This window comes from Theropithecus gelada, chromosome 16 (genome assembly GCF_003255815.1).
Source record: "Theropithecus gelada isolate Dixy chromosome 16, Tgel_1.0, whole genome shotgun sequence".
In the NCBI taxonomy this organism is placed as follows: domain Eukaryota; kingdom Metazoa; phylum Chordata; class Mammalia; order Primates; family Cercopithecidae; genus Theropithecus; species Theropithecus gelada.
Window position 1 is genome coordinate 5,213,743 of NC_037684.1, and position 25,060 is coordinate 5,238,802.

A 25,060-nucleotide genomic window follows, 5' to 3' on the forward strand; every position below is an offset into this window, starting at 1 on the left:
GTAGAGAGAAGGGGAGAGAGCTGCACAAGAATGCCGGGACAATGGAGGGAAGGTGGGTAGAACATTCTAGTTGTAATGGAGAAACTTTTCAAAGGAATCAAGAGAGGGAAAGTTGTGAGGACTGGATAGACCTCATCCCATATTCAGCATTGTTCAGAAAAGAGTTTGGAAATGTACAGTTTTTAAGCAGGCAAGTCATGTGATGAAAGCAGGACTTAGATCCTGGTGATAGTGTGCACAGTGGATTGGAGTAGGGAAAAACTGAGGTAAAAAGAATCCACCTTTATAATAAAGAAGGTTGGCATGTGGTAATGTCATTAGCAATAAGAAAGAAATGACAGATACAAAAGAGACTACTCTAGAAGAATCGACAAACCTTGGTGACTGGATTTAGAAGTCAAAGAACAGGGAGAAGTCAAAGGAGGTGCTAAGTAATGCTCTCAGTCCAGCTAACAGTGTCTTTAGTTATACATATGGAAAGGTGAAGAGCTTACCTGTATCTTTATCTTCCCCCAAAGAGAAAACCTGGGTAATTTAGGAAGATAAGCTGCTTTATTTTTTACTGCAGTGTGTTTTGAAAGAGACTACATCATAATTCATCTTACTAGCCTCAAACGTGTCTCCTTTGCCAGGACTCACCTCTGCACAAAGCCCTCTTTTGGGTAGCTGTGGCTGTGCTGCAGCTTGATGAAGTCAACTTGTATTCAGCAGGCACGGCACTTCTTGAACAAAACCTGCATACTTTAGATAGTCTCCGTATATTCAATGACAAGGTAAGCAAGCTTTCCCTTGAGGTTCCTAGATTACTCAAATTTAGAATACTGTTCCATCTTTTATTGTTGCTATTCTTTTAAAATCACAAGAAGTCCATAACTTAAATATGAATTTCTTTAATGTAACTTATTGCGAGTATATTTCCTTACCAGCTCATAAAGAACTATGTAAACTCAAATGCATATTTTTTATATAAAAATAGCAAAAAAAAACAAAAAAAAAGTACTGGCCTAATACTAGTAGAATTCCAGAATAAGGATAAATAATACATGATTATCCTTACAGAATGAGGATAAATAATACATGGTAATAATATTAATAGCTACCATGCCAGGCTATATGCTAAGCACTATTATTTTTAATTTTCATAACCTTAAGGTAAAGGTTAGCATTCTCTGCCACCCATTTCACAAGTGAAGAAATAATATAAAAGTAATCTTATTTTTACTTAATAATGCCACTTAATGAAAAATAGGTATAATTCATAGTAGATAAGGAAGCTGGAGAGTCTAAAGGAAACTTTTGGGTACTTAATTTTACTAGTTTTTTCCTTCTATCTAATCTTACTTTAAAATATACCATTAGTGGCCAGGAATTGTGGTTCACACCTGTAATCCCAGCACTTTGAGAGGCCAAGACAGGTGGATCAGTTGAGCTCAGGAGTTAGAGACCAGCCTGGGCAACATGGCAAAACCCCATCTCTACAAAAAGGCAAAAATTAGCTGGGCATGGTAGCATGCATCTGTAATCCCAGCTACTTGGGAGGTGAGGTAGGAGGATTGCTTGAGTCTGAGAAGCAGAGCTTGCAATGAGCTGAGATCACACCACTGCACTCCAACTTGGGCAACAGAGCGCGACCCTGTCTCCAAAAAAAAAATGTGTGTATACATATATTATACACACACATATATATGTAATGTATGTGCATACATATATAAAGTGTGTGTGTGTATATATAAAACATATATAAAATCCAACTCTAGTTAAGGTTAATAAATGCTAGGAGGGGTGCTAGTGGTGTGTGTGTGTATGTGTGTATATATATGAACATGGGCAAGTTTGTTGCGGGATCTGGCCAGCAGCCTGCAATGCAACGGGGCTCTCGCTCTTTGTTCCCAGGCAGATTGGCAGGTCGAGAAATAATAGACACACACAAGATAGTAAAAGCTGGGTCCAGGGGGGTCACCGCCTTCTGGTCCTGTGATGCCGTCAATGCACTGGATGTACCAGCATTTATTATTAAGTTTAGTGAGGGCGGGGGTAGGTTAGTGAGGGATTTAGGGTCATTTGATTATGAGGTGAGATGGTCACATGGGGTGAAAGTAATTCTTTAACATAGTATCTGTATGCAGAAGTACAGTATACAGAGATAAGAATTTATAATACAGTGTGTGCATCAGTAATTTCTAACAGAGCCTTAAAACAGAAGCACAGTCTCTCCATAACCTCTGATTAGTAAGATATTAATCAGCAGTAACAGTTGCAGCAAAAGCTGGTTACAAACAATCCATAGAAACAGGATGTGAAGCTAGACAACCTGTTAGACCAGAAATTCTCAGAAGGGAGTATGCCTTAACCCTAAAGAGGCCTAGAAGAGCTGTGGCAAGATGAGGGCATTTATAGCCCTATCTTATCCATATGAACAGGCACCCCTCATGTGTCCGTTTATAGGCTCTCCACAAGGGTCGCATTCCATTCCTAGAGCAATGAACATCTGCTTTTCTGGGATAGGAATCTTGGTGATGTGAAACCTCCCTGACTGCACATCTGTTCATAGGCTCTCTGCAGGGGGAAAGCACATCACATGCTGTTGGCTCATTCTGGCAGTCCATCCTGGCATTTTCTTTACACAATCCTGCATGCAATTTTGTATTTACAATAATCAGGAGCATTTCCTCTTTGATTCTGTAGCAATAGTTTCAGGGGTCTCCCTACACAAGTTACTTCTTAGTTCCTTTCTAATTTGTAAAATGGAGATCTGATTGGGGTTGGATTTTAGTTCATAGAGAATAGAGGAGAGAATAAAATAGTGTGAAATTATGTCCCTTTTGTCTTTGGATAAAAATGGGAAGTGTCTAGGAGAAAAGAGGGGAATGTTTTTAAAAGAATGTGTATATACAATGAGATGTGCCTGAAGTGAAATTAACTGAACTGTGGGTAGAAAGAACAGGATTATGGTTTTAAGTGTAAAGATACTTGGTCTAAACATTATTAGTTCAGACTACCAGATGTAGTGTGAACCTGAAACAGCTATGGGTCTGAGATATATGGACACAAAATTTTAGGAGTAGGAAGTCTTATGGAGTTTATTAATCAGACCTCCATTTTGCAAATTAGAAAGGAACTAAGAAGTTAAGTCACTTGCCCATGTTTGTACATCTGTTTTGAGACTAGAACCCCTCTTTCCTAATTCTCATTGCCCTTTTTCTAGAACTATTTTGGGACAATGGTGGTCAGTGATATCTAGTTGTTGGCTATTTATATGTTAAGAATATTTGCAGATTGGCTGGGTGCAGTGGCTCATGCTTGTAATTCCAGCACTCTGGGAGGCCGAGTTGGGAGGATCACTTCAGGTCAGGAGTTTGAGACCAGCCTGGCCAACATTGTGAAACCCTGTCTCTACTAAAAATACAAAAATTAGCCACGGTGGCATGTGTTTGTAATTCCAGTGACCTGGCAGGCTGAGGTGGGAGGATCACTTGAACCCAGGAGGTTGCAGTGAGCCAAGATGGTGCCACTGCACTCCAGCCGGGGCAACAGAGTGAGACTCCGTCTAAAAAAAAAGAGTATTTGCAAATGGAGCATTGCAAATGGGGCGTCTGCCTCGGTATTTTCATCTTCAGAACAGCCCAGTAGCAGGCGCTAATATTGATTCTGGTGCCCTTAGGATGCTAGGCATCAAGAGTTAATAAGCATGTTAAAAGTCACCAGGATGTAAATTGACAGTTATTTATTTTGTATTGTAAATAAAAGTGATTTCATCTTCCACCATCTTCTTATTCATATGTTTGACTGTCTTGCACCAGTTAATTTGTAGTAGCTAAAATGTTCTGTGGTTTTTCTGCAGTCAACTGAAAATAATTTCTCTCAGATTGAAAGGATTACTTATCTTGTCATACTATTGAACACAAAAACCAATTAAGTGAGCCTTTAAAGAAAGCTACTGTGTGAACCTCATCAACCATCTCATGATTATCTTTAATAGAGTCCAGAGGAAGTATTTATGGCAATCCGGAATCCTCTGGAGTGGCACTGCAAGCAAATGGATCATTTTGTTGGACTCAATTTCAACTCTAACTTTAACTTTGCATTGGTTGGACACCTTTTAAAAGGTAAAAGCCTATGTTAGAATATTTTTATGAAATAGTATTAAGAAACCAAAAGTAATTTGAGTAAGTGATTACTTGAAATAAATTGAAGTAAGTTAGCCCATATGTCTTACTTTAAATGCAAACTAGGCCGGGCGTGGTGGCTTACGTCTGTAATACCAACACTTTGGGAGGCTGAGGCAGGAGGATCACTTGAGGCTAGGAGTTTGAGATCAGCCTGGGCAACATAGTGAGACTTCATCTCTACAGAAAAAAATTAGCCAGACACGATGGCACGTGCTTGTAGTCCCAGCTACTTAGGAGGCATAGATGGGAGGATTGCTTGAGCCTGGGAAGTCGAGGCTACAGTGAGCCATGATCACACCACTGCACTCAACCTAGGTAACAGAGTGAGACTTTGTCTCAATAAATAAATAAATAAATGCAAACTATATCTGTCCTAATAAGTTGTGTTTTGTTCAATATGTGTTTTATGAGAGCCTCATTTCCATATCAAATATCATATTTGCCTGAAAAATCAAAGAGTTTATTCTGGCTGGGTATGGTGGCTCAAACCTGTAGTCCCAGCACTCTGGCAGGCCGAAGCAGAAGGATCAAGTCTTGAGCTCAGGAGTTTGAGACCAGCCTGGGCAATATGGTGAAACCCCCTTTCTACAAAAAATACAAAACATTAGCGAGGTGTGGTGGCACATGCCTGTAGTCCCAGCTACTTGGGAGGCTGAGGAGGGAGAATCACTTGAGCCCAGGAGGTCAAGTCTGCAGTGGGCCATGATCATGCCACTACACTCCAGCCCGGGTGACAGAGTGAGACCCTGCCTCAAAAAAAAAAGACCACAGAGTTGATTCCTAAAAAACCTACATACTGAGTCTTATAATAGCTGTATTATTATTAATAGTAACAATACCTAAGTATCTTACTGATTTTCAAAATAAAACAGACTGCAAATCACTGAGTGTTATTTGAATAATTTATATTAGAAAATGTTAAGAGATTTGATCACAGATTTTCTTCAACCTGTTTATAGTTTATTGTTGATTAATACTATTATTTTATACCATTGTATCTCACCTTTCTGGTACCCTATCCTCACCCCTTTCTATATTGCTTATAGCCAGTGATCTCCAGCTATTCCTCAGAGCCAGCTCATTCACTTCCTAACCTGGTTTTATTCCCCATTGCTGACTTCACAGCCTGTTAACTTTGGTTCATTAATATGGGGCAGTCATGGCCAGAGACTGCAGTTAATAGGAACAGCATGTAGTGGTGGGTCAGAAGCAAAGCAGGGTAAAGTAAGACCTGGGAGAAGGAGCTGGCATGAACCCCAGTGGTCTCAGCAGTGGATTTGGCCACAATAGAGATTCAAGCTATAGCTTGAGTCAACAATTTTGTATCAATTTAAATCTTAGGCTTGAGGGACCATGGAGATTCCCCCAGTTTTTATGAGAGAGAGAGAGAGAGATGCATACACCCACTACTATGAATGTATGCATTTGATTTCACTTTCTTAGGAAATTTCTACAAAAAATATTGACAGTGTTAATCTCTAAGGTCAGTAGGGATTTCTCAAAAAATACTACGCTTACTAAAGGATACCAAGATAAGTAATTGCAACTGGGCTAATAAAGTGCTTACTTATTCTTTATATCTAGAAGAATACCAGGCTGGGCACAGCGGCTCACGCCTGTAATCCCAACACTTTGGGAGGCTGAGGCAGGCGGATTGCTTGAGGCCAAGAGTTCAAGACCAGCCTGGCCAACATGGTGAAACCCCATCTCTACTAAAAATGCAAAAATTAGCCAGGTGAGGTGGTGCACACCTGTAGTTCCAGCCACTCAGGAGGCTGAGGCACAAGAATTGCTTGAACCTGGGAGGCAGAGGTTGCAGTGAGCCAAGATCCTACCACTGCACTCCAGCCTGTGTGACAGAGTGAGACTCTGTCTTAAAAGACAAGAATACCAGATACTTTCCATGTTCAAATCACCTATTTTTAAATGGGGGTAGCATTAATGATTAAAAGCTGGCCAAAGATCAAATTTATCCTCTAATCAACCCTATTTTTTGGGCTGTTAGAGCATATACTTCCTATGTCATCAGGTTTTCTTTTAATTAAAAGTGTTTTTGTAAAATAACTCTATTTTCAAAAGAAATCTTAAGGAGAATTCTAATACATAGATTTTTTTTTTAATACCTGTGCTGCTTTAGGAAATAGAAGATCTGAAAGACTATCATGTTTTTTAATTTTCCTTTTCCTGGAGTACTATAGAGTTCTAGGGAATATTATTATATTCTACACATTTTTGGTACTTAATCTTATACATAGTTAATTATTCACATTCACATATGTATGTTTTACCTTCCCAAATGGCTATTCTTGGAAAGTAGGAGTTATACTTCCTTTCCTTGCAGAGTTGTTAGTCAAAAGTCAGGGAAGAAGACCTCAGCAGATACTTGTTCAAAAAATTAATTCTTATTTGTTTGTTTGTTTTTTTGTAGGGTACAGGCATCCTTCACCTGCCATTGTTGCAAGAACAGTCAGAATTTTACATACACTACTAACTCTGGTTAACAAACACAGGAATTGTGACAAATTTGAAGTGAATACACAGAGCGTGGCCTACTTAGCAGGTAAAAACACAAAATAAACAAAATTAATCTTGCTACAGCTATATGTAAGGATCACCCCAAAAGTGCAAATACCTATAGGTTTTTGGCGATTGCTTGGCAGAGTAGAAAGTTCACAATCTAGTCCTTTAGTGATTAAAATTTTGAGAGTTTTGCCAGAACATTTTTCTGTAGGAATAAATTTAATTCCCATTAAAATCTGAAATGTGTTCCCTTGGTCATCTTTGGTTCAGGACACAACAGCGGCTCTCTGTTATCCGTCATAAAATCTGAATGCTTCAGTCTAGCATCCTGGGCCCTTAAATAGCCTTCTCAGTTCTGTTATCTTTCTCCAGATTTCATGAGCTTCATTTTTTATCACCACTCCAAATGGATGAGCTATTTTAAGCTAATCTACTTGCCATCTCCTACAAGTGACTGCCTCTTCAATATTCATTCCTTATGTGATTTTATCTGGAATGTCTGCCCTATCCCCACCATTCCATTAAAGCTTCCTGTTTGCTCTTATCTGATTTTTGTTTCTCTACTCAGCAACACTTAGCACTTATGTACAATTCTTGAATGTAGTTGTTTGATGGAAAGTGCTGATTCTCAGTTTCACAGACTTCTGTTTGTTCAACTTTTTTGTTTGAACCATATCACCTTGAGCAAATCATTTAACATCTCTGTATTTGTTCTCACTCAACTTAATAATACCTGCCCTGCCTACTTTGTGTTTGTTAAAATCAAATGTACATTAAAGCACTTGGAAAATAAAAGATGCTTATTAAATCTCTTTGTATATTTCATGTTTATGTAGTCTTCCAAAATATGTGCACATTTAACAGGTATTATCCTCTTTAGGAGACTGTAAGTTCATCCTGTTTTAAGTCACACTTGTGATTTGTTAAATTTTTTAACCTACCACCATTTTCCTTTTAGCTTTACTTACAGTGTCTGAAGAAGTTCGAAGTCGCTGCAGCCTAAAACATAGAAAGTCACTTCTTCTTACTGATGTTTCAATGGAAAATGTTCCTATGGATACATATCCCATTCATCATGGTGATCCTACCTATCGGTAAGTGGATTTACTCTCCTATAATCAAGTTTCAATGTTCCAACTAATGGAGGCAAGCAGCAGAGTAATCTAGAAGGTAATATGGGAGAAATCTAGAGTTGGCCTAGGAAGAGTAAGTCAAAACTCATTTTATAAATGTGTAGTATTTTATGTGGGTTAGTAGGAAAGTTATTCTTCCAGTCTAATTGTGCTAATGTTAACATTAGTTTGCCTCTGAAGCACAGACCAATTGAACAATGAAAAGAGACGCTCTTGAAAAATATTAGGTTGTGGGGGGAAGGACCTGGGGAAAAAAACTAACGCAAAATATAAACAACACATTACGTGCTTGGATAGAGAACGAATCTATACAGATTTGTAAAAATACAGACATACTAACACGTTTGTTGTATTTACTCATATCACACTAATGTTATTTAAAGTTTTCTATAATGTAGATTTAGATGGTCAAAATTATATCTGTTATACATGGTTTTGGGTAATATATTTTTCAGTATAATTTGGAGAAATTTCATGAAAATGGCATCGTTGGGGGATTTTTCTGTATTTTCAACTAAAAAAAATTTCTTTAAGGTTTAGGGACAGTGTTGAATGTAGAAAAGTTATCTTCTGTTCGCAAAACTCATATCATTCCATTTATCAACATCCTGCTTTTTGATAAAAAGACTTCAACAATTTCCTTAAGATTCTAACAATGTATGCAAAAATTTTTCAAACGTACTTGGTATTCAGTAGTCTTACTTTTGTCAGTCCCATTATTATATTACTTTGAGATATGCCCTTTTTGTTATAGAAAGAGTAAAATAGTTTGCCTGTGTTCCCCTGTCAAAACTATAAATTAATGTCTGATTTTCTTGGTTTTTAAACAGTTGCCTGTTTAGACTTGATTTTTTCTGATTTAAAAAAAAATCAGTGCAATAAGTTCAAGGTCATTTATCAGCATAATTACAGTTAATAACAATGCATTTTATACTTGAAAATTGCTACAAGAGTAGATTTTAAGTATTCTCACCACAAAAGATAAATATATGAGGTAATACATATGTTAATTAGCTTGATTTAGCCATTCTACAATGTAAACATATTTTATTTATTTTTATTTTTATTTATTAATTTTCTTGGAGACAGAGTCTCACTCTGTCGCGTAGGCTGGAGTGCAGTGGCACAATCTCAGCTCACTACAACCTCCGCCTCTTGGGTTCAAGTGATTCTCCTGCTTCATCCTCCTGAGTAGCTGGGATTACAGGCGCACACCACCATGCCCAGCTATTTTTTGTATTTTTGTAGAGATGACGTTTCACCGTGTTGGGCAAGCTGGTCTTGAACTCCTGAACTCAGGTGATCCACCCGCCTTGGCCTCCCAAAGTGCTGGGATTACAGGCATGAGCCACAGCGCCCAGCCAATGTAAACGTATTTTAAAACATAATGTTGTACACCAAGCTTGTCAAACCCATGGCCCACAGGCTGCACCCAGCCCCGGAGGGCTTTGAATGCAGCCCAACACAAATTTGTAAACTTTCTTAAAACATTATGAGATTTTTGCAATTTTTTTTTTAAGCTCATCATCTGTAGTTAGTGTTAGTGTATTTTATGTGTGGCCGGGAATATTCTTCTAATTCCACTGTGGCCCAGGGAAGCTAAAAGATTGGACACCCCTGTTGCTGTACCTTTTTATTTGTCAGCTTTTAACAATTGCAGTACAGTTCTTTTTGCTCAGCATTTGATGAGTTCAGTACTCACCAAATGTACTATGTACAAGATACTATGGCAAGAAAGTTGATAATTCCTGGGGATACAACAAGAGTTTGTACCCTAAAGCCCTTTAAAGTACAGTTTTAAAATTAATTGATTGCTGTTGTTAGGAAATAGGACAGCCACTTGGAAGGAGCAAACAATGGTTATATTTGTCACCATGTTAATTAATTTTTCTCTATTGTTTTAATCTCTCAGGACACTAAAGGAGACTCAGCCATGGTCCTCTCCCAAAGGTTCTGAAGGATACCTTGCAGCCACCTATCCAACTGTCGGCCAGACCAGTCCCCGAGCCAGGAAATCCATGAGCTTGGACATGGGGCAGCCTTCTCAGGCCAACACTAAGAAGTTGCTTGGTTAGTTTATCTAAATTATGTAGTTTTTTTTATTATTTAAAAAAATAGATATTTTTACTCTTGGAAAATTATTTGAAATTGCAAGATTATCAAAATTTTCCATCTCAATGTAGCAAAGTTTTTGATGCCATTTAAAAGAGAGTTTGATAGCTCAGTTAAGCATTATAAGTTGAGATAGAGAAATGAGAATGGGGCCTTGAAACGGTTTTTTCTGCATCTTAGACTATTATGACTCTCCTTATTTTGTTTTGCCTTGGCTGGTCAGCAGGGAATGGAACTCTGAGACATATTAGATAAACACCTATAAGAAAGCAAGAGTCTTGCTGCACTCGGGGGATTTAATGATATACTGTAATACTTCCCAAAATTATCGTCTGAGAGAATATGTGAATATGGTATGAAGCTATAATAGTACTATTTGCCATGCTTTCTTTGAAAAGACAATAAGACATGTTTTTCAGTTACTGAAAGAAAATAGGATTCTTTTTTTTTTTTTCTTGAGATGGAGTCTTGTGTTCACCCAGGCTGGAGTGCAGTGGCACAATCTCAGCTCACTGCAACCTCTGCCTCCTGGGTTCAAGCAATTCTCCTGCCTCAGCCTCCATAGTAGCTGGGATTACAGGCGCACATCACCACATCTGGCTAATTTTTGCATTTTTAGTAGAGATGGGATTTTCCCATGTTGGCCAGGCTAGTCTTGAACTCCTGACCTCAGGTGATCCGCCCTCCTCGGCCTCCCAAAGTCCTGAGATTACAGGCATGAGCCACCTTGCCCAGCCAGAAGATAGGATTCTTGAAATTAAGATTGCTCAGTTACATCAACATTTATAGAATTTTTGTCTCTGAGAAGTACACCTAAAACGCTGCGAGACTCATTTCCATTTTAGTAACTGAAAGTAAATGAATGAAAGAACCCAGTAGGCCAGATGCAGTGGCTCACACCCATAATCCCAGTATTTTGGGGGACTCAGGTGGGAGGATTGCTTGAGTCCAGGAGTTCAAGACCAGCCTGGGCAACATGACAAAACCCATCTCTACAAAAAATACAAAACTTAGCTAGGCATGGTGACAAGCACCTGTAGTCCCAGCTACTCACGAAGATCACTTGAGCCCAGGAGGCAGGGGTAGCAGTGAGCCAAGATTGCACCACTGCACTCTAGCCTGGGTGACAGAGTGAGACCCTGACTCCAAACAAACAAACAAAAACACTGATCTTACATTGCTGCTCAGAGGAAATGCAGAGATGTTCTTCTGTTCCATTGGGTAAAATTGTAATTGTTACTGGAATACATTGCGATCTATATTTCAGTGGCCAACACTGTGAATAGTTCAACAGATTTCAGTTATCCATGCAAACATATTTAATATCTTTAGATATTAGAAGAATGTTTGTGTTCATAAGGAAATTAGTGAACAAACAACAAATTGTAACATAAATAACCTGCCAGTAAACCATGAAAGAAATAGAAACCGTGAATGTCAATCACGGTTACTAGCCACATAGGTGTGTTACTGTTGTTGAGTTCCCTTCTGTTAGTACCTTGCCATAAGTAATCTTTTAGGAGTTTCCTGGTTACTTTGTGTTTTGTAATTCTGGATTTTCATGCCAATGAAGTTGTAAATGAAAAACTAACCTCAGAAAAAAATGTAGTATTGAATTCGTTCAACCCATGTACTAAGTGAAAAAGATATGGTAACTGCCCTGGAAGAGTTTGTAATTTGTGTCCAAGACTTATAATCAGCCAATCACAACAGCAATTCCAGGTGCCATTACAATGATATGTCTTAATGGAGGAAACTGGAGATCTGGGGAAATTAGAAGAAAAAAAAACTGCAGCGAGGAGATAACATTTGAGCTGTGTCCTAAAGATTTAATATATGCTTGCTAAATAGGCAACAGGATAAGTAGGGGTGTATGTTTAAGGGCAGTGGGGAATAGCAAGAGTAAAGAAAAGGCAGGAAAGCAACATGATACATCATGGCGTCATGGGGAATGGGGTAGGAAATGAGATGAGAAGAAGGATTAGAACTCGATTGGAAATGACTGTGTGCCATGATAAGAGATTTTTCCTTTATCACACATTCAGCTGAGCTATTTAAGTAGGGGAAGAACATGACCAAATTTTAATTTTCGCCAAGTTTTTCTAACAGCAATGTGGAGAGACAAGAACAGATTTTTAGCAAGGGAACCATTTAATAAAATTGATATAGCAGTCCAAGTAAAAAAAAAAAAAAAAAAAAATGGTGCGGGCCCCGCACTAAGGCAGACGCAATGAGAGAATGGAGAAGAACCAGCAGGTTTGGAGCTGGGCATAATGGTACACACCTATAGTCCCAGGAACTCAGGAGACCAAGGCAGGAGGATTGTTTGAGGCTGACCTGGGCAGCATAGTCAGACCCTGTCTCAAAAAAAACAAAAATCAGGTTTGGAGTAGGTTTCTGAAGTAGAATGGACATGACTTAGTGACCAATTGTTACAGGTGGGGAAGGGGAGAAGATCATGAAGGATGTCAGAAGTTTTTAGTTTTAAAAACTGTCTGGATAGTGATTCCATTCATAGAGATCAGGACTAATATGTTTACAGTACATGATAAATTTAGGTTGGTTGATTATATTGGAATATTTTCAAGACATCTAGGAGTATATAACTAAGAGATAAACCACAAGATGTACCTGGAATTCAGGAAGAAAGTAGATGAGTAAACATTTAGAATTGATTAGCTCACAGATAGTTGAAGCTATGGAAGCAGAATGAGATCTTCCAGGAAGAATGCAGAGAATAAAACAAAAAGGACAAGTGAGAAAGGAAGGAAAACTAAATGTAGAAAGTAGTGTCCCAATCTCATGGAGTATGGAAAGCACTGACTGGTTTTAGAAAACCTGAGTTTTCCATCTGGTCATTGTCTAGATCCCTAGCCATGCTGCCTCAGACTAATTACTTAACTGCTCATGGCTTCATCGGTGTACATGTGCATGAAACGAAAAAGCTGGACTAGATCCCTTTGGGCTGTTAAATTATTTGGCCTTGGTATTTATGACTATTATGAATAGTTATTCGTGTTAATTCTTGAGGTAATAGACTTTGTATTTCTCAAGTGTTAAATTGTCAGATTTTATTATATTGGCTTTAATTCTGGCTTTAAAAAAGTAATACTGTTGGCCGGGCCTGGTGGCTCATGCCTATGATCCCAGCACTTTGGGGAGACCAAGGCAGGTGGATCGCTTGAGCCCAGGAGTTCGAGACCAGGCTGGGCAACATGGAGAAACCCTGTCTGTACTAAAAATAGAAAAATCAGCTGGGTGTGGTAGTGTGCGCCTGTAGTCCCAGCTACTGGGGAGGCTGATGTGGGAAGATCATCTGAGCCCAGGACGCGGAGGTTACAGTGAGCTGAGATCATATCACTACACTCTAGCCTAGGCCACAGAGCGAGACCCTGTCCAAAAAAAAAAAATAGTGTTAATACATGATTACATGAATAGAGAAACTAAAAGCCAAGTGGGAGATAATGCTACTTGCTATTTTTGAAGCATCTCCCAGTGTATCTGGTTTTTAGTATTTTCAGGCATGCATATCTTTTTTTCAAAGCTTAAAAAATTAAAATCAAACTCTGCTTTTTTCCTAAGCTTGGAAATTACTCATGTATTAATGAGTAGTTCTTGCCACTAGCAGCATTTTTTAAACCGAAAAGACTGGTCAGACATAGTTGACCTTTGGTACTGAATAATGCCTACCCTTGTATTTATTATCAGTTATCATATTTGTTGATTTACCTCCAGTGTAGTTTGGTTTACCTCCAGTGTACAGAATATAATCTCAGTTTAATTTGCACCAGTAAGGTGCATCCTATCCTGAAACGGAAAGCTATGGGAACAAAACCCTTTGAGAAGATGGAAAATAAAGGAAAGAAACTGCTCCAGGGATATATTAGAGCTTTCTTTGAGTCCTAAGTGAAAGCTTAAACACTTTATGTCCAAACATTTTCTTTTTAGTATATTCCCATTTATACCATTTATAGACATTGTGGTTAATGAACTTCCATATTCTGTAACTTTTGTTTATAGGAACAAGGAAAAGTTTTGATCACTTGATATCAGACACAAAGGCTCCTAAAAGGCAAGAAATGGAATCAGGGATCACAACACCCCCCAAAATGAGGAGAGTAGCAGAAACTGATTATGAAATGGGTGAGAAACAAAGTATTGATCTAGATCGTTGAAAATAAGGTGGGAGAGTACATGAAAGTCATGTTTATTTTCCAGCTATTTCTTAGAATCTTTAGAATAAAATATAGAAACATTTACCATTTCTCAAAAGATAAACTCTACCATTCTTAAAATGACAGTTATCTTGAAGCTTGTGTAAAAAATAGTCATCTATATTATATACAACATTGTAAATAAGTAACCAAAACTTTTGTATAGGTGAATAGTAATTCTATATGATGTTTATGTTAGTATTTAAAGTATCTACTAAAGAAAGCTGTTGAATTGTAGAAGTAACATTGAAATAGGTGAAGTGATTATCCAGGTGTTTGATTAATACAGCTGATCACATTAATTCCCTGTCTTACTGCAGAAACTCAGAGGATTTCCTCATCACAACAGCATCCACATTTACGTAAGGTTTCGGTGTCTGAATCAAATGTTCTCTTGGATGAAGAAGTACTTACTGATCCAAAAATCCAGGCGCTGCTTCTTACTGTTCTAGTAAGGATTTCCCCTTTTTGAGTCCCCCACCCTCAAATTTTTATTCCAGTCTACTTTTAGGAGGCCCTTAAATATTAGAAACATGAATAGGATACAGTCTTCTACTTCTCACCCAAACAGATAACATTTCAGCCACAAAGTAAAAATGTTGTATGTTTACTTTTTTGCATCTTGGCAGGCTACACTGGTAAAATATACCACAGATGAGTTTGATCAACGAATTCTTTATGAATACTTAGCAGAGGCCAGTGTTGTGTTTCCCAAAGTATTTCCTGTTGTGTAAGTATCTCCTTTTGGTTTAATTAACCTTCGTGCCTGTCTTTAAGTCAAATGCTTACCCAGTAATGTGCACTGGTTGCAAAGAGGGCAAAATGAGATATTGTGATAGTGATTTTAGCTTTGAGACAGTAGATTTAATGAGGGTTAAGATTAGTTTTGACCTATTAGATCTATTAGAAAGTTTTAAAAAAACTGGTTTATTTAAGTGGTTTATTTTGATGATCATTGCTCATTTTCCTCACTTAGAAGCAAACTATTAGACTGCTGTATCTAAATCAGCATACCTGTTTTGGTTTACTTTTTAGTAGAGCTTTTGTATTTATCCACAGCTGAGTGAAAACGACATTGACCAAAAGAGGTGAATTTTATTCTCTCTTAAGGACTAAAAATATTAACCTCAAAGGATTCAAATTTAAATAGCTCAGATAAATTCTTTTCCTGATCTAGGCCTTCTACATCATGTCATTATTTTCTTTTTTTTAACCTCATGTTAGAATTTTAGAGAGTTAGGACTCAGTTATTTTTATTAATGGAGTGTAGCCGGGTTAGAAATAATTTTTTTCGTAAGTTTCAATTGGATCATGTATTTCACTCCCTCTAAACTATTTTGCTTTCCCTATTTGATCTGACTCAGCATTTTTTTAAAAGCTCTGATTAACATTAAATTTAATTTTTTATTTTCGTTTTGCACAGATCCTAAATTTAGTTTTAACTTCCTAAGTGCATGTCAGTATACAACAGATGGAAATAATACTAAAGCATGCTAAGTAGCAGACAGAGCCAACCTTGTCTTAAGCAAACATTTACCGTGTATGGCTACACACGGTTATATGACACTACCAGTTGTTTGTTTTCACCATTTCTTCCCTGGTGACTAAAAACAAAAGACAGACAAAAACAGACACACAAACATGTTCATTGTAGAAAATTTGGAAAATGAAGAAATGCCCCAGAAAGTAAAAAGCACTCATCTCCCTTCAATTTTAGCACATTATTCTGGGGAATGTATATTATGTTTTCCACTACATAATTTTGCTCTAAAATGTTCCTCTGTTGACTTTTTTTTTTAGGCATAATTTGTTGGACTCTAAGATCAACACCCTGTTATCACTGTGCCAAGATCCAAATCTGTTAAATCCAATCCATGGAATTGTGCAGAGTGTGGTGTACCATGAAGAATCCCCACCACAATACCAAACATCTTACCTGCAAAGTAAATAAATGTATCTGGAGAAGGATGGTTGATGAACTTGCTAACATGCGCACTGTTGTAGAATGCACTGACTACAGAATTCTTTATAAGGGATAGACTTGTTCATACTTTTATTTCCATATTCCATTTTTTACTCTCTCAATTGTATGTCCAATGTAACAGGTTGACAACTTTTTATACTGAGTATATTTGAGGTGGGTTTTAGTCGCTTTGACATATTCTAAAAACGTGTTTTCAACGTGTACATAGGGTTTACATATCATCAGCTATAAAACTTATTTAATTTCTGTTACAATTAAAAGATATCTTGCTTGTTATAAGAGTGATATTTGATTTGTTACAGGTTTTGGTTTTAATGGCTTGTGGCGGTTTGCAGGACCCTTTTCAAAGGTAAGAAAATATATTTTTCTCTAACTTTTGGCAAAATGAAGGTTTCTGTTCAAATTAGTATGCTTGTTTTAAGAACACACAATATGCTGAAAACCAGAATAATAATTCACAATAAACACATATGTTACTTTTGTAAAAAGTTTCTCATCACAAGGTTTTTTTCCAGGAAGCAGCACGGTGTGGGGGGGTGTGTATTCACTTTTACAAACAAAGTCAGCTTATGCTTGACTTTTCAGAAGAGTATCATAAACCTCGGTGATACTTTTCTGCCACAGTCCCTTGTGTATTTGATAATCTTAATCCACATACTTAGATAGCTTATGACTAGCAAGGAGCATTACCATTTTATTTCCAGCCTATTAGATAAGATTCATTTCTCTCTGAATTTGTCCTCATTTGCTCCTATTCAGTTTTTTTCGTTTGTTTGTTTGTTTTTGTGAGACGGAGTCTCACTCTGTCTCTAGGCTGGAGTGCAATGGCGCAATCTTGGCTCACTGCAACCTTTGCCTCCCACGTTCGAGCAATTCTCCTTCCGCATCTCCCAAGTAGCTGAGACTACAGGCATGCACCACCACGCCCAGCTAATTTTTGTATTTTGGGTTTCACCATGTTGGCCAAGATGGTCTTGATCTCTTGACCTCGTGATCTCCCCACCTCGGCCTCCCAAAGTACTGGAATTACAGGCATGAGCCACCGCACCTGGCCTCAGTTTGTTTTCTGATTGGCATTAGTTTATGTAGTGTTACATAATATGTATATAATCATTTCTCTGTATGTGGGCTTTCTCCAAATTGATCAAAGTTCCTTGAAGGCAGGATTTCTGTTTCTTCCCTTGAACAGTTCCTAGTGCAGTGTTTTAGATACAGGGGGTGCTAAATCAAGATGAATTATATAAACCTTGTTCCAGTTTTTAAGAATTGGGTATTTTGTTTATTTCTTTTCACTATTACTGAATATCTGTTGACATGCAAAGGTTGTCACTTAAAAAATGGGCCTGAAGTTACAGAAATAGTATATCATACAGAAGTTTTTGCATTCTGATTGCCAGTAACCCTCTGAGCCCTTTACAGTGTCTAGTGATTAGAATCTAAATGGCAGCTGGAATGATGATGCTCTGCTCATTTTCTCTGTTTTGGAAAATTGACTAGACATCATTCCTGATGATTGTATTGCCTTAGTATTAAATTCAGTCTGTCTTGTGCACGGCTTTCAGAAAATGCAGGTTCATCTGGAAGCTTGCTGAATAGACCTGCCTGTTGTAAGTCCTCTGGTAGTCTATAAATATTACTCTACTCCCCTTTTTTAATGGTAAGTAATACAAAGGAAGAAAAATAGTAAATTAAGTCCAAACAAAATTAATACCTTTTTGACTTCAGATGGGGATTTACTTAAAGAAAAGGAGCTAAAATAATTTCCTGGTTTTCATTACAGCAAACACAAATTCCAGACTATGCTGAGCTTATTGTTAAGTTTCTTGATGCCTTGATTGACACGTACCTGCCTGGAATTGATGAAGAAACCAGTGAGGAATCCCTCCTGACACCCACATCTCCTTACCCTCCTGCACTGCAGAGCCAGCTTAGTATCACTGCCAACCTTAACCTCTCTAATTCCATGACCTCACTTGCAACTTCCCAGCATTCCCCAGGTCAGTAAATGTGATCTTTACATGACTTTGAGCAACAGTATAAGATACCAACATTAGGAATTCTCTTGTGATCAGTTTATAGCAAATTTTGCTCCTTTTTCTTATGAGATTCACCTACATTTCTTCTTTACCTTGTAACTGACTTGACTTTTGTTACTCTATAAAGCTTTCTACTTTCAGACAAGTTGTATGTAAGACAGTAAAATGTTAAAATGTCCACATGATATTCCAAGGTTGACAAGTTTCTAGAGTGTGGGCAGGAAGAGTAACTTAAAACACATTATTCTGTAAGTGAACAGAACTATAATTCCTTTACTAGATATACTAACATTGCCCTAAGGGCCTCTTTCCTCTGTCTCTGATACAGCATACTATATCAAAAAATAAAAATAAAAAGAAGAAGAAGAAACACAAAATCTATTAGGTACCTCACTTTCCTGCTGCCAACAATAACTCAACCATCCATAGACCATCCTGAAAATCTGGAAGTAAATAATCAAAAAAGTCATCTCAAGAAAATAACATCTTAAAGCCCATAAGCATATACATACCAATTCATAATGCAACTTAGATTTGAATACACTGAGAAATACTAATAGCTAATAGCTCAGGTGGGACTGAGATAAACAAGATGGCAGAAATGGCAAACCTACAGAACTCTGGACTCATTCAGTGTCATAGTGAATGGTTTCATACAACACTGGTTGACCCAGGAGGGTCATTATTCATTATAGAACTTAACACTATTGTGTGTGTTATGATGACAGTGAGTAATGAAGGAAAGCTTTTGTTATGGTCGTGTTTTCTATTTAGAAAGATACTCTTCTAAAATGGTTAAAAATAAAAGAAACTTTAGTTGCTTAAAGTTCCATTATCTGAAAAGTTCACTTATGAAACACATCATTCTATAAGGAAAAGTTACTATATATAGTTCTTTTAAGTGTTAGCATAAATAAAAAAAAATGACCTAACTATTCTGTGATGTTCAAGATCAATAAATAGAATTCCCAGTTTATGATCCCGGTTTTGCATGAACATTTCAATTTATGTAATTTTGAAGGTTCTAAAGAATTTTGCAATACCTAATTCATATTATAAACTATTACATAATTAACTGTATTCTATTAAATTCTGGTTAACAACAAAGCTTTGCTCAGCAGAGGAAACAAATTTTATTTCAACATTTGTCAGTCGCCTTACAAGTAATCCTTTTCTTCCCCCCAGAAATAAGAGAAGTCTAACTTTTTTCCCCATGTAACAAGGTTTGTTTGCCCTCTGCCTCTAACTCTCTAGTACAATGTTTCTGCAAGTGTGATCCCAGACCAACAGCATCATTTGGGAGCTTGTTAGAAATGCAGATGCTGGAGTTTCACCTCAGATCTGCACAAAAAACTCCAAGTAGAGCCCAGTCAGCAGTCAGTGTGTTAATAAATACCCCAGGCAATTCTTATGCACACTGGAATCGGAGAAGCACTGCCCTGGGGTCTGCTTCTGGTCTTGCCCGTTATCAGCATTTCAGCTGTGAAGGCCAGGGCAAAACTTAAAATTTACTTTTTTTACAGATACTGCAGCCACTGAATTCCTTGCTTTCTGCTTCCCCGCTGATAAACTCTTTAGCATTTTGGAGCTAGGGAACCATACAGGTAATTTAGTTTTAGGCTCACAATATCGTGTACGTTGGGGAGACTGAGTTTTAGAAGAGCTAGGTTAACTGCTTTATATAGTTCTTATCTAGAACCAAGTTCAGGCCCTTTTGTACTACATTCATTGCCTTCCATGTCTGTTGTCTGTCTGATTATCTATCTACTTTCCCTTCTCCTTCTCTATTTCCTTGTTTTTGTTTGTTTATTGCTAATTCATTACTTCTGTCTGCCTTGCCTTAAGCCCACCAGTTCTTTTTTGTCTGTGGGACTGTTTTCTGGGTTATTGAACAAAAGTTGAAAAGTTTTTAAAGTCTGCTTCATTTTAACCAAGCTTTTTGCCTTTTGGGCTACTAAATTTGTGTTAAACATGTCAAAAATGGTTAGTTTTTTTATTAAGTTTTTTTACCCAGTCTAATTGTTTGGGAAATTTCTGCCTATCTTTGCCCACTAATGGAGACAATAAAATAATCTGGATGAGAATAAAGAACCATTACAGGTTTCTCTGCTATTTGATTAGTTGCATATGTCCAGTGTTAATTGGCTATTTGCCAGATCATTTGCTTTGGTAAAACAGTCTTACTCTACAACCTCTTACTTAGAATTGTTTATTAAAATCAGAATAGGTTTTATGACTTTGGTTCCAGTTTCAAACTAATGGTGTCTCCTCCATTAACTCTCCAAAGATGAATAAATAGACTGCTACACCTTGGAAATCTCTGACTATACACAGAAGAGATGAGGAGGTTTAAAAGTAATAGAATTAAGTGGTATCATGGTGTTCAGCTCTTCCTGTCACTCAGTTGTGTGTCATTGGTTTGACAGTTTATTTTACTACATTCAGAGAAAGGGTTTATCTTTTCTTTTTTTTTTGAGACGGAGTCTCCCTGTGCTCCCAGGCTGGAGTGCAGTGGCGTGATCTCGGCTCACTGCAAGCTCCGCCTCCCGGGTTCATGCCATTCTCCCGCCTCAGCCTCCCAAGTAGCTGAGACTACAGGCGCCCGCCACCACGCCCAGCTAGTTTTTTGTATTTTTAGTAGAGACGGGGTTTCACCATGTTAGCCAGGATAGTCTCGATCTCCTGACCTCGTGATCCACCCGCCTCGGCCTCCCAAAGTGCTGGGATTACAGGCTTGAGCCACCGCGCCCGGCCTTTTTATCTTTTCAAAAGTAACCTTACTCTCCCACAAAACCCATTTGTATCTCTAAATTGTGGGCTCATGTTCACAAAAGGATCCCAATTTATATGCCCCATCACTGAGTTTTTGTCATTTGCTCTTACAGAATAACCCCTTTTTTTTTTTTTTTTTTTTTTTTTTTTTGAGACGGAGTCTCGCTCTGTCACCCAGGCTGGAGTGCAGTGGCCGGATCTCAGCTCACTGCAAGCTCCACCTCCCGGGTTTATGCCATTCTCCTGCCTCAGCCTCCCGGGTAGCTGGGACTACAGGCGCCCGCCACCTCGCCCGGCTAAGTTTTCGTATTTTTTAGTAGAGACGGGGTTTCACCGTGTCAGCCAGGATGGTCTCGATCTCCTGACCTCGTGATCCGCCCGTCTCGGCCTCCCAATACAGAATAACTCTTAATGGTAAGAGTTGATCTTTTTGTTTGTAAATAGATGTATTGCTTCATATCTTTAGCTCCATCAAATCTTATATCCTTATCTCTTCTTTTTTTTTTTTTTTGAGACGGAGTCTCGCTCTGTCACCCAGGCTGGAATGCAGCTGTGTGATCTCGACTCACTGCAACCTCCGCCTCCCAGGTTCACGCCATTCTCCTGCCTTAGCCTCCCAAGTAGCTGGAACTACAGGTGCCCGCCGACACGCCCCGCTAATTTTTTGTATTTTTAGTAGAGATGGGGTTTCACCATGTTAGCCAGGATGGTCTCGATCTCCTGACCTCGTGATCCGCCCACTTTGGCCTCCCAAAGTTCTGGGATTACAGACGTGAGCCACTGCACCCTGCCTTTTTTTTTTTTTCCTTTGGAGACAGTGTCTCACTCAGTCGGCCACGCTGGAGTGCAGTGACGCAATCTTGGCTCACTGCAAGCTCTGCCTCCTCGGTTCAAGTGATTCTCCTGCCTCAGCCTCCCTAGTAGCTGGAATTACAGGTGCACACCACCACGCCTGGCTAATTTTTGTATTTTTAGTAGAAATGGGGTTTCCCCATGTTGACCAGGCTGGTCTCGAACTCTTGACCTCAGGTGGTCCACCCATCTCAGCCTCCCAAAGTGCTGGGATTACAGGCGTGAGCCACAGCACTCAGCCACCTCATTTCTTTATGGCACTGAGTTTGCTTATATCAAAAAACCAAAAGAAAGTTGTCCAGATTCCTAACTCGGTCTGGTGTTTCAACTTTGCTATTTAGCTGTATAGAAACCAAAACATTATCTCCAGCAGCAAAGTCTCAAGCAGTAGTATTTAAAGAAGTTCTTTGTCACTCCCCAATATGGAGCATAAGTTTGATTTACCATCAAATTACCCAACATCAACCTACACTGAGATTTAAACAGATAAAGTTTCCATTGCCGTATTTCAAAGAGCAAATGTTGCTGATCGGCACGCATTCAATCCTTTGCTGCAAATGTTTCATGTCAATGCAAAACTCTTCATTCTAGATCTTTGGTGTTTAGCAGGATCAGCTACTAAGCTGTATTTTCTTTTGTCCAACATTTTCTGCTAGCAAATCAACAAAATAAGAGATTCATGAACCTCATCCTCTTCCCCCCTCATGCCCCTGCATTAGGTCTTACTTAAATAAAACATTTTGGTAGTATTTAATTAGTTACCAGCTTTGAGGAGAAGTGGTAGTCACTTACATAAAGCAGTTGTCTCTGAAAATGCATTCTTCTTGACAAATTAGCATAGCCTAATTCTCCGTCCTAAGGGGAGCTGTTTTACAAGTCCACATATAAAAGTACCTAAATAGTTGTCTTCTGAATCCCTCCCTAGTAGAAATTGAATTTGGCATTAGTGGAGCCAATGACTGCACCTGGGATTCAGTGCATATAGAATTGCATTCACTGTGACCCTTTAGCCAAATGGATGTAAGACTTTGGCTCTTAGGATTTTCTCAAACGCCAATAAGAGCATCCTGAAGAGAATCTATTTACTCTATGATATATAAGAATATTTCAGGTTTGATATTATGATCCTTATTAGGTCTAGTCTAGCTGAGCTGGACATGAATTGAAGAACCAGGATTAGAACTAGAAAATGAAACCCAGGCTGAGTGCAGTGGCTCACAACTGTAATCCTAGCACTTTTGGGAGGCCGAGGCAGGTGGATTGCTTGAGACCAGCCTGGGCAACATGATGAAACCCCATCTCTACAAAAATAGAAAACTTAGCCAGGCGTAGTGGCATGCATTTGTACATTTGTAGTCCCAGCTACTTGGGAGGCTGGGGTGGGAGGATCACCTGAGCCCGAGAGGTCAAGGCTGTGGTGGGCTGTGATCTTGCCACTGCACTCCTGCCTGGGATTGAGACCCTATCTCAAAAAAATAAAAAAAGGAAAGAAAGAAAATGAATTAAATAGGATCCATTTCCAAAGTATCAAAATTTGATATATACTTTATCAGGGTCTCCTGATATTCTTCAGAGGAGAATTGTTATAACTGAATTCAATAAACATTTGAATACCTATTTTGTAGGTGTATGTTAGGTGTATATTAGAATCCTTGGTCACCAGAGACTTGACAGTTTTTGCCCATGGATCTAGGAAGGAAAGTTATTTCTTTCCGATCCATGTTGTTTAACAAATTCTAAGTGTGCACTACTTTTTTTTATTTTAAATACAAGATTAATACTATAGTGCTCTGTAGAAAATACCAGAATTCCAGATACTTACCCTACATACATGTATTGTTTACTACATGCACGGGGCTCTTAGACCCAGGGGAGCCGAGGAGCTACCAGGGCATGATACCTGCCTTCAATAGAACCGGCAGTAGAATGTACATAGACAACTATTTTGACCTCTATTGTGATACCTGTCATGTTGTACCTGATAGTTCAAAGGTACATTTGGGTGTAAGGATCATGTAATAATTATGGCAAAAGTTTTATAACACATTTTTCACCTCAAAAACGTTTTTTTTTTTTTTTTTTTTTTTTTTTGAGATGGAGTCTCGCTCTGTCGCCCAGGCTGGAGTGCAGTGGCCGGATCTCAGCTCACTGCAAGCTCTGCCTCCCGGGTTTACGCCATTCTCCTGCCTCAGCCTCCCGAGTAGCTGGGACTACAGACGCCCGCCACCTCGCCCGGCTAGTTTTTTTTTTTTGTATTTTTAGTAGAGACGGGGTTTCACCATGTTAGCCAGGATGGTCTCGATCTCCTGACCTTGTGATCCGCCTGTCTTGGCCTCCCAAAGTGCTGGGATTACAGGCTTGAGCCACCGCGCCCGGCCTCAAAAACGTTTTTAAACAAAACAAGTAAATTTGTGATTTAATTTTTTTTTTTTTTTGAGATGGAGTCTCGCTCTGTCACCCAGGCTGGAGTGCAGTGGCACAATCTCAGCTCACTGCAACCTCCGCCTCCCAGGATCAAGCAGTTCTCCTGCCTCAGCCTCCCGAGTAGCTGGGACTACAGGCACCCACTACCATGCCCAGCTAATTTTTGTATTTTTAGTAGAGATGGGGTTTCACCATATTGGCCAGGCTGGTCTCAAACTCCTGACCTTGTGATCCTCCCACCTCTGCCTCCCAAAGTGCTGGGATTACAGGCATGAGCCACTGCGCCTGGCCTAAATTCTTTTTTTACTAGGAAAAAGGCTTTAACTTTTTTTCGTTTGATTAGCTCATTTTACTGTTAGTGTTGGTGCATGAATTTTTTAGAACAAGGACATACTTAGTTCATCGTTACTTTATATTCCTTTCTTCCATTTTTATTTCTGGGCTTCGTCCAAGCCTACCAGTCATCCTCTCACTTTGCTTCTGTAATGTAGACCTTCTTCCTGAGAAGCTGGCTAGATCAGGTAGTGATCATAACATTCCTAAACCAATAGTGCTGATAGCTCTCTGTATGGAGGGATATTTCATCCAAACCATTTCTCTAAACTTAGACTTAGCTCTGAGTCAGTAATACTTCTGTTTACTAGGTTTGAAATATCTCCCTCTTAGCTGGGCAAAGTGGCACGTGCTTGTGGTCCCAGCTCCTAGGGAGGCTGAGATGGGAGGATTGCTTGAGCCCAAGAGTTGAAGTCCAGCCTGGGCAACATCATGAGACCCCCATCTTTTAAAAGAAAAAAAAGAAATATCTCCCTTTTAGAAGAAACCTAAAGGTCTCTATTTTGAGGCC

The 25,060-nt window shown here is 38.7% G+C and overlaps 1 protein-coding gene across 2 annotated transcripts in view; it reads left to right on the plus strand.

Moving 5' to 3' along the window:
- NF1 (neurofibromin 1) overlaps positions 1-25,060 on the plus strand; it is a 292,160-nt gene that overhangs the window by 256,225 nt on the left and 10,875 nt on the right. For both annotated transcript variants that reach the window (XM_025363565.1, XM_025363566.1), the window contains 11 exons: positions 633-773; positions 3,980-4,106; positions 6,598-6,729; positions 7,648-7,783; positions 9,735-9,892; positions 13,955-14,077; positions 14,469-14,599; positions 14,778-14,878; positions 15,949-16,091; positions 16,435-16,481; positions 17,913-18,129. In XM_025363565.1, coding sequence (XP_025219350.1) covers positions 633-773; positions 3,980-4,106; positions 6,598-6,729; positions 7,648-7,783; positions 9,735-9,892; positions 13,955-14,077; positions 14,469-14,599; positions 14,778-14,878; positions 15,949-16,091; positions 16,435-16,481; positions 17,913-18,129 — 1,456 coding nt within the window. The remainder of the gene's footprint in view (positions 1-632; positions 774-3,979; positions 4,107-6,597; positions 6,730-7,647; positions 7,784-9,734; positions 9,893-13,954; positions 14,078-14,468; positions 14,600-14,777; positions 14,879-15,948; positions 16,092-16,434; positions 16,482-17,912; positions 18,130-25,060) is intronic.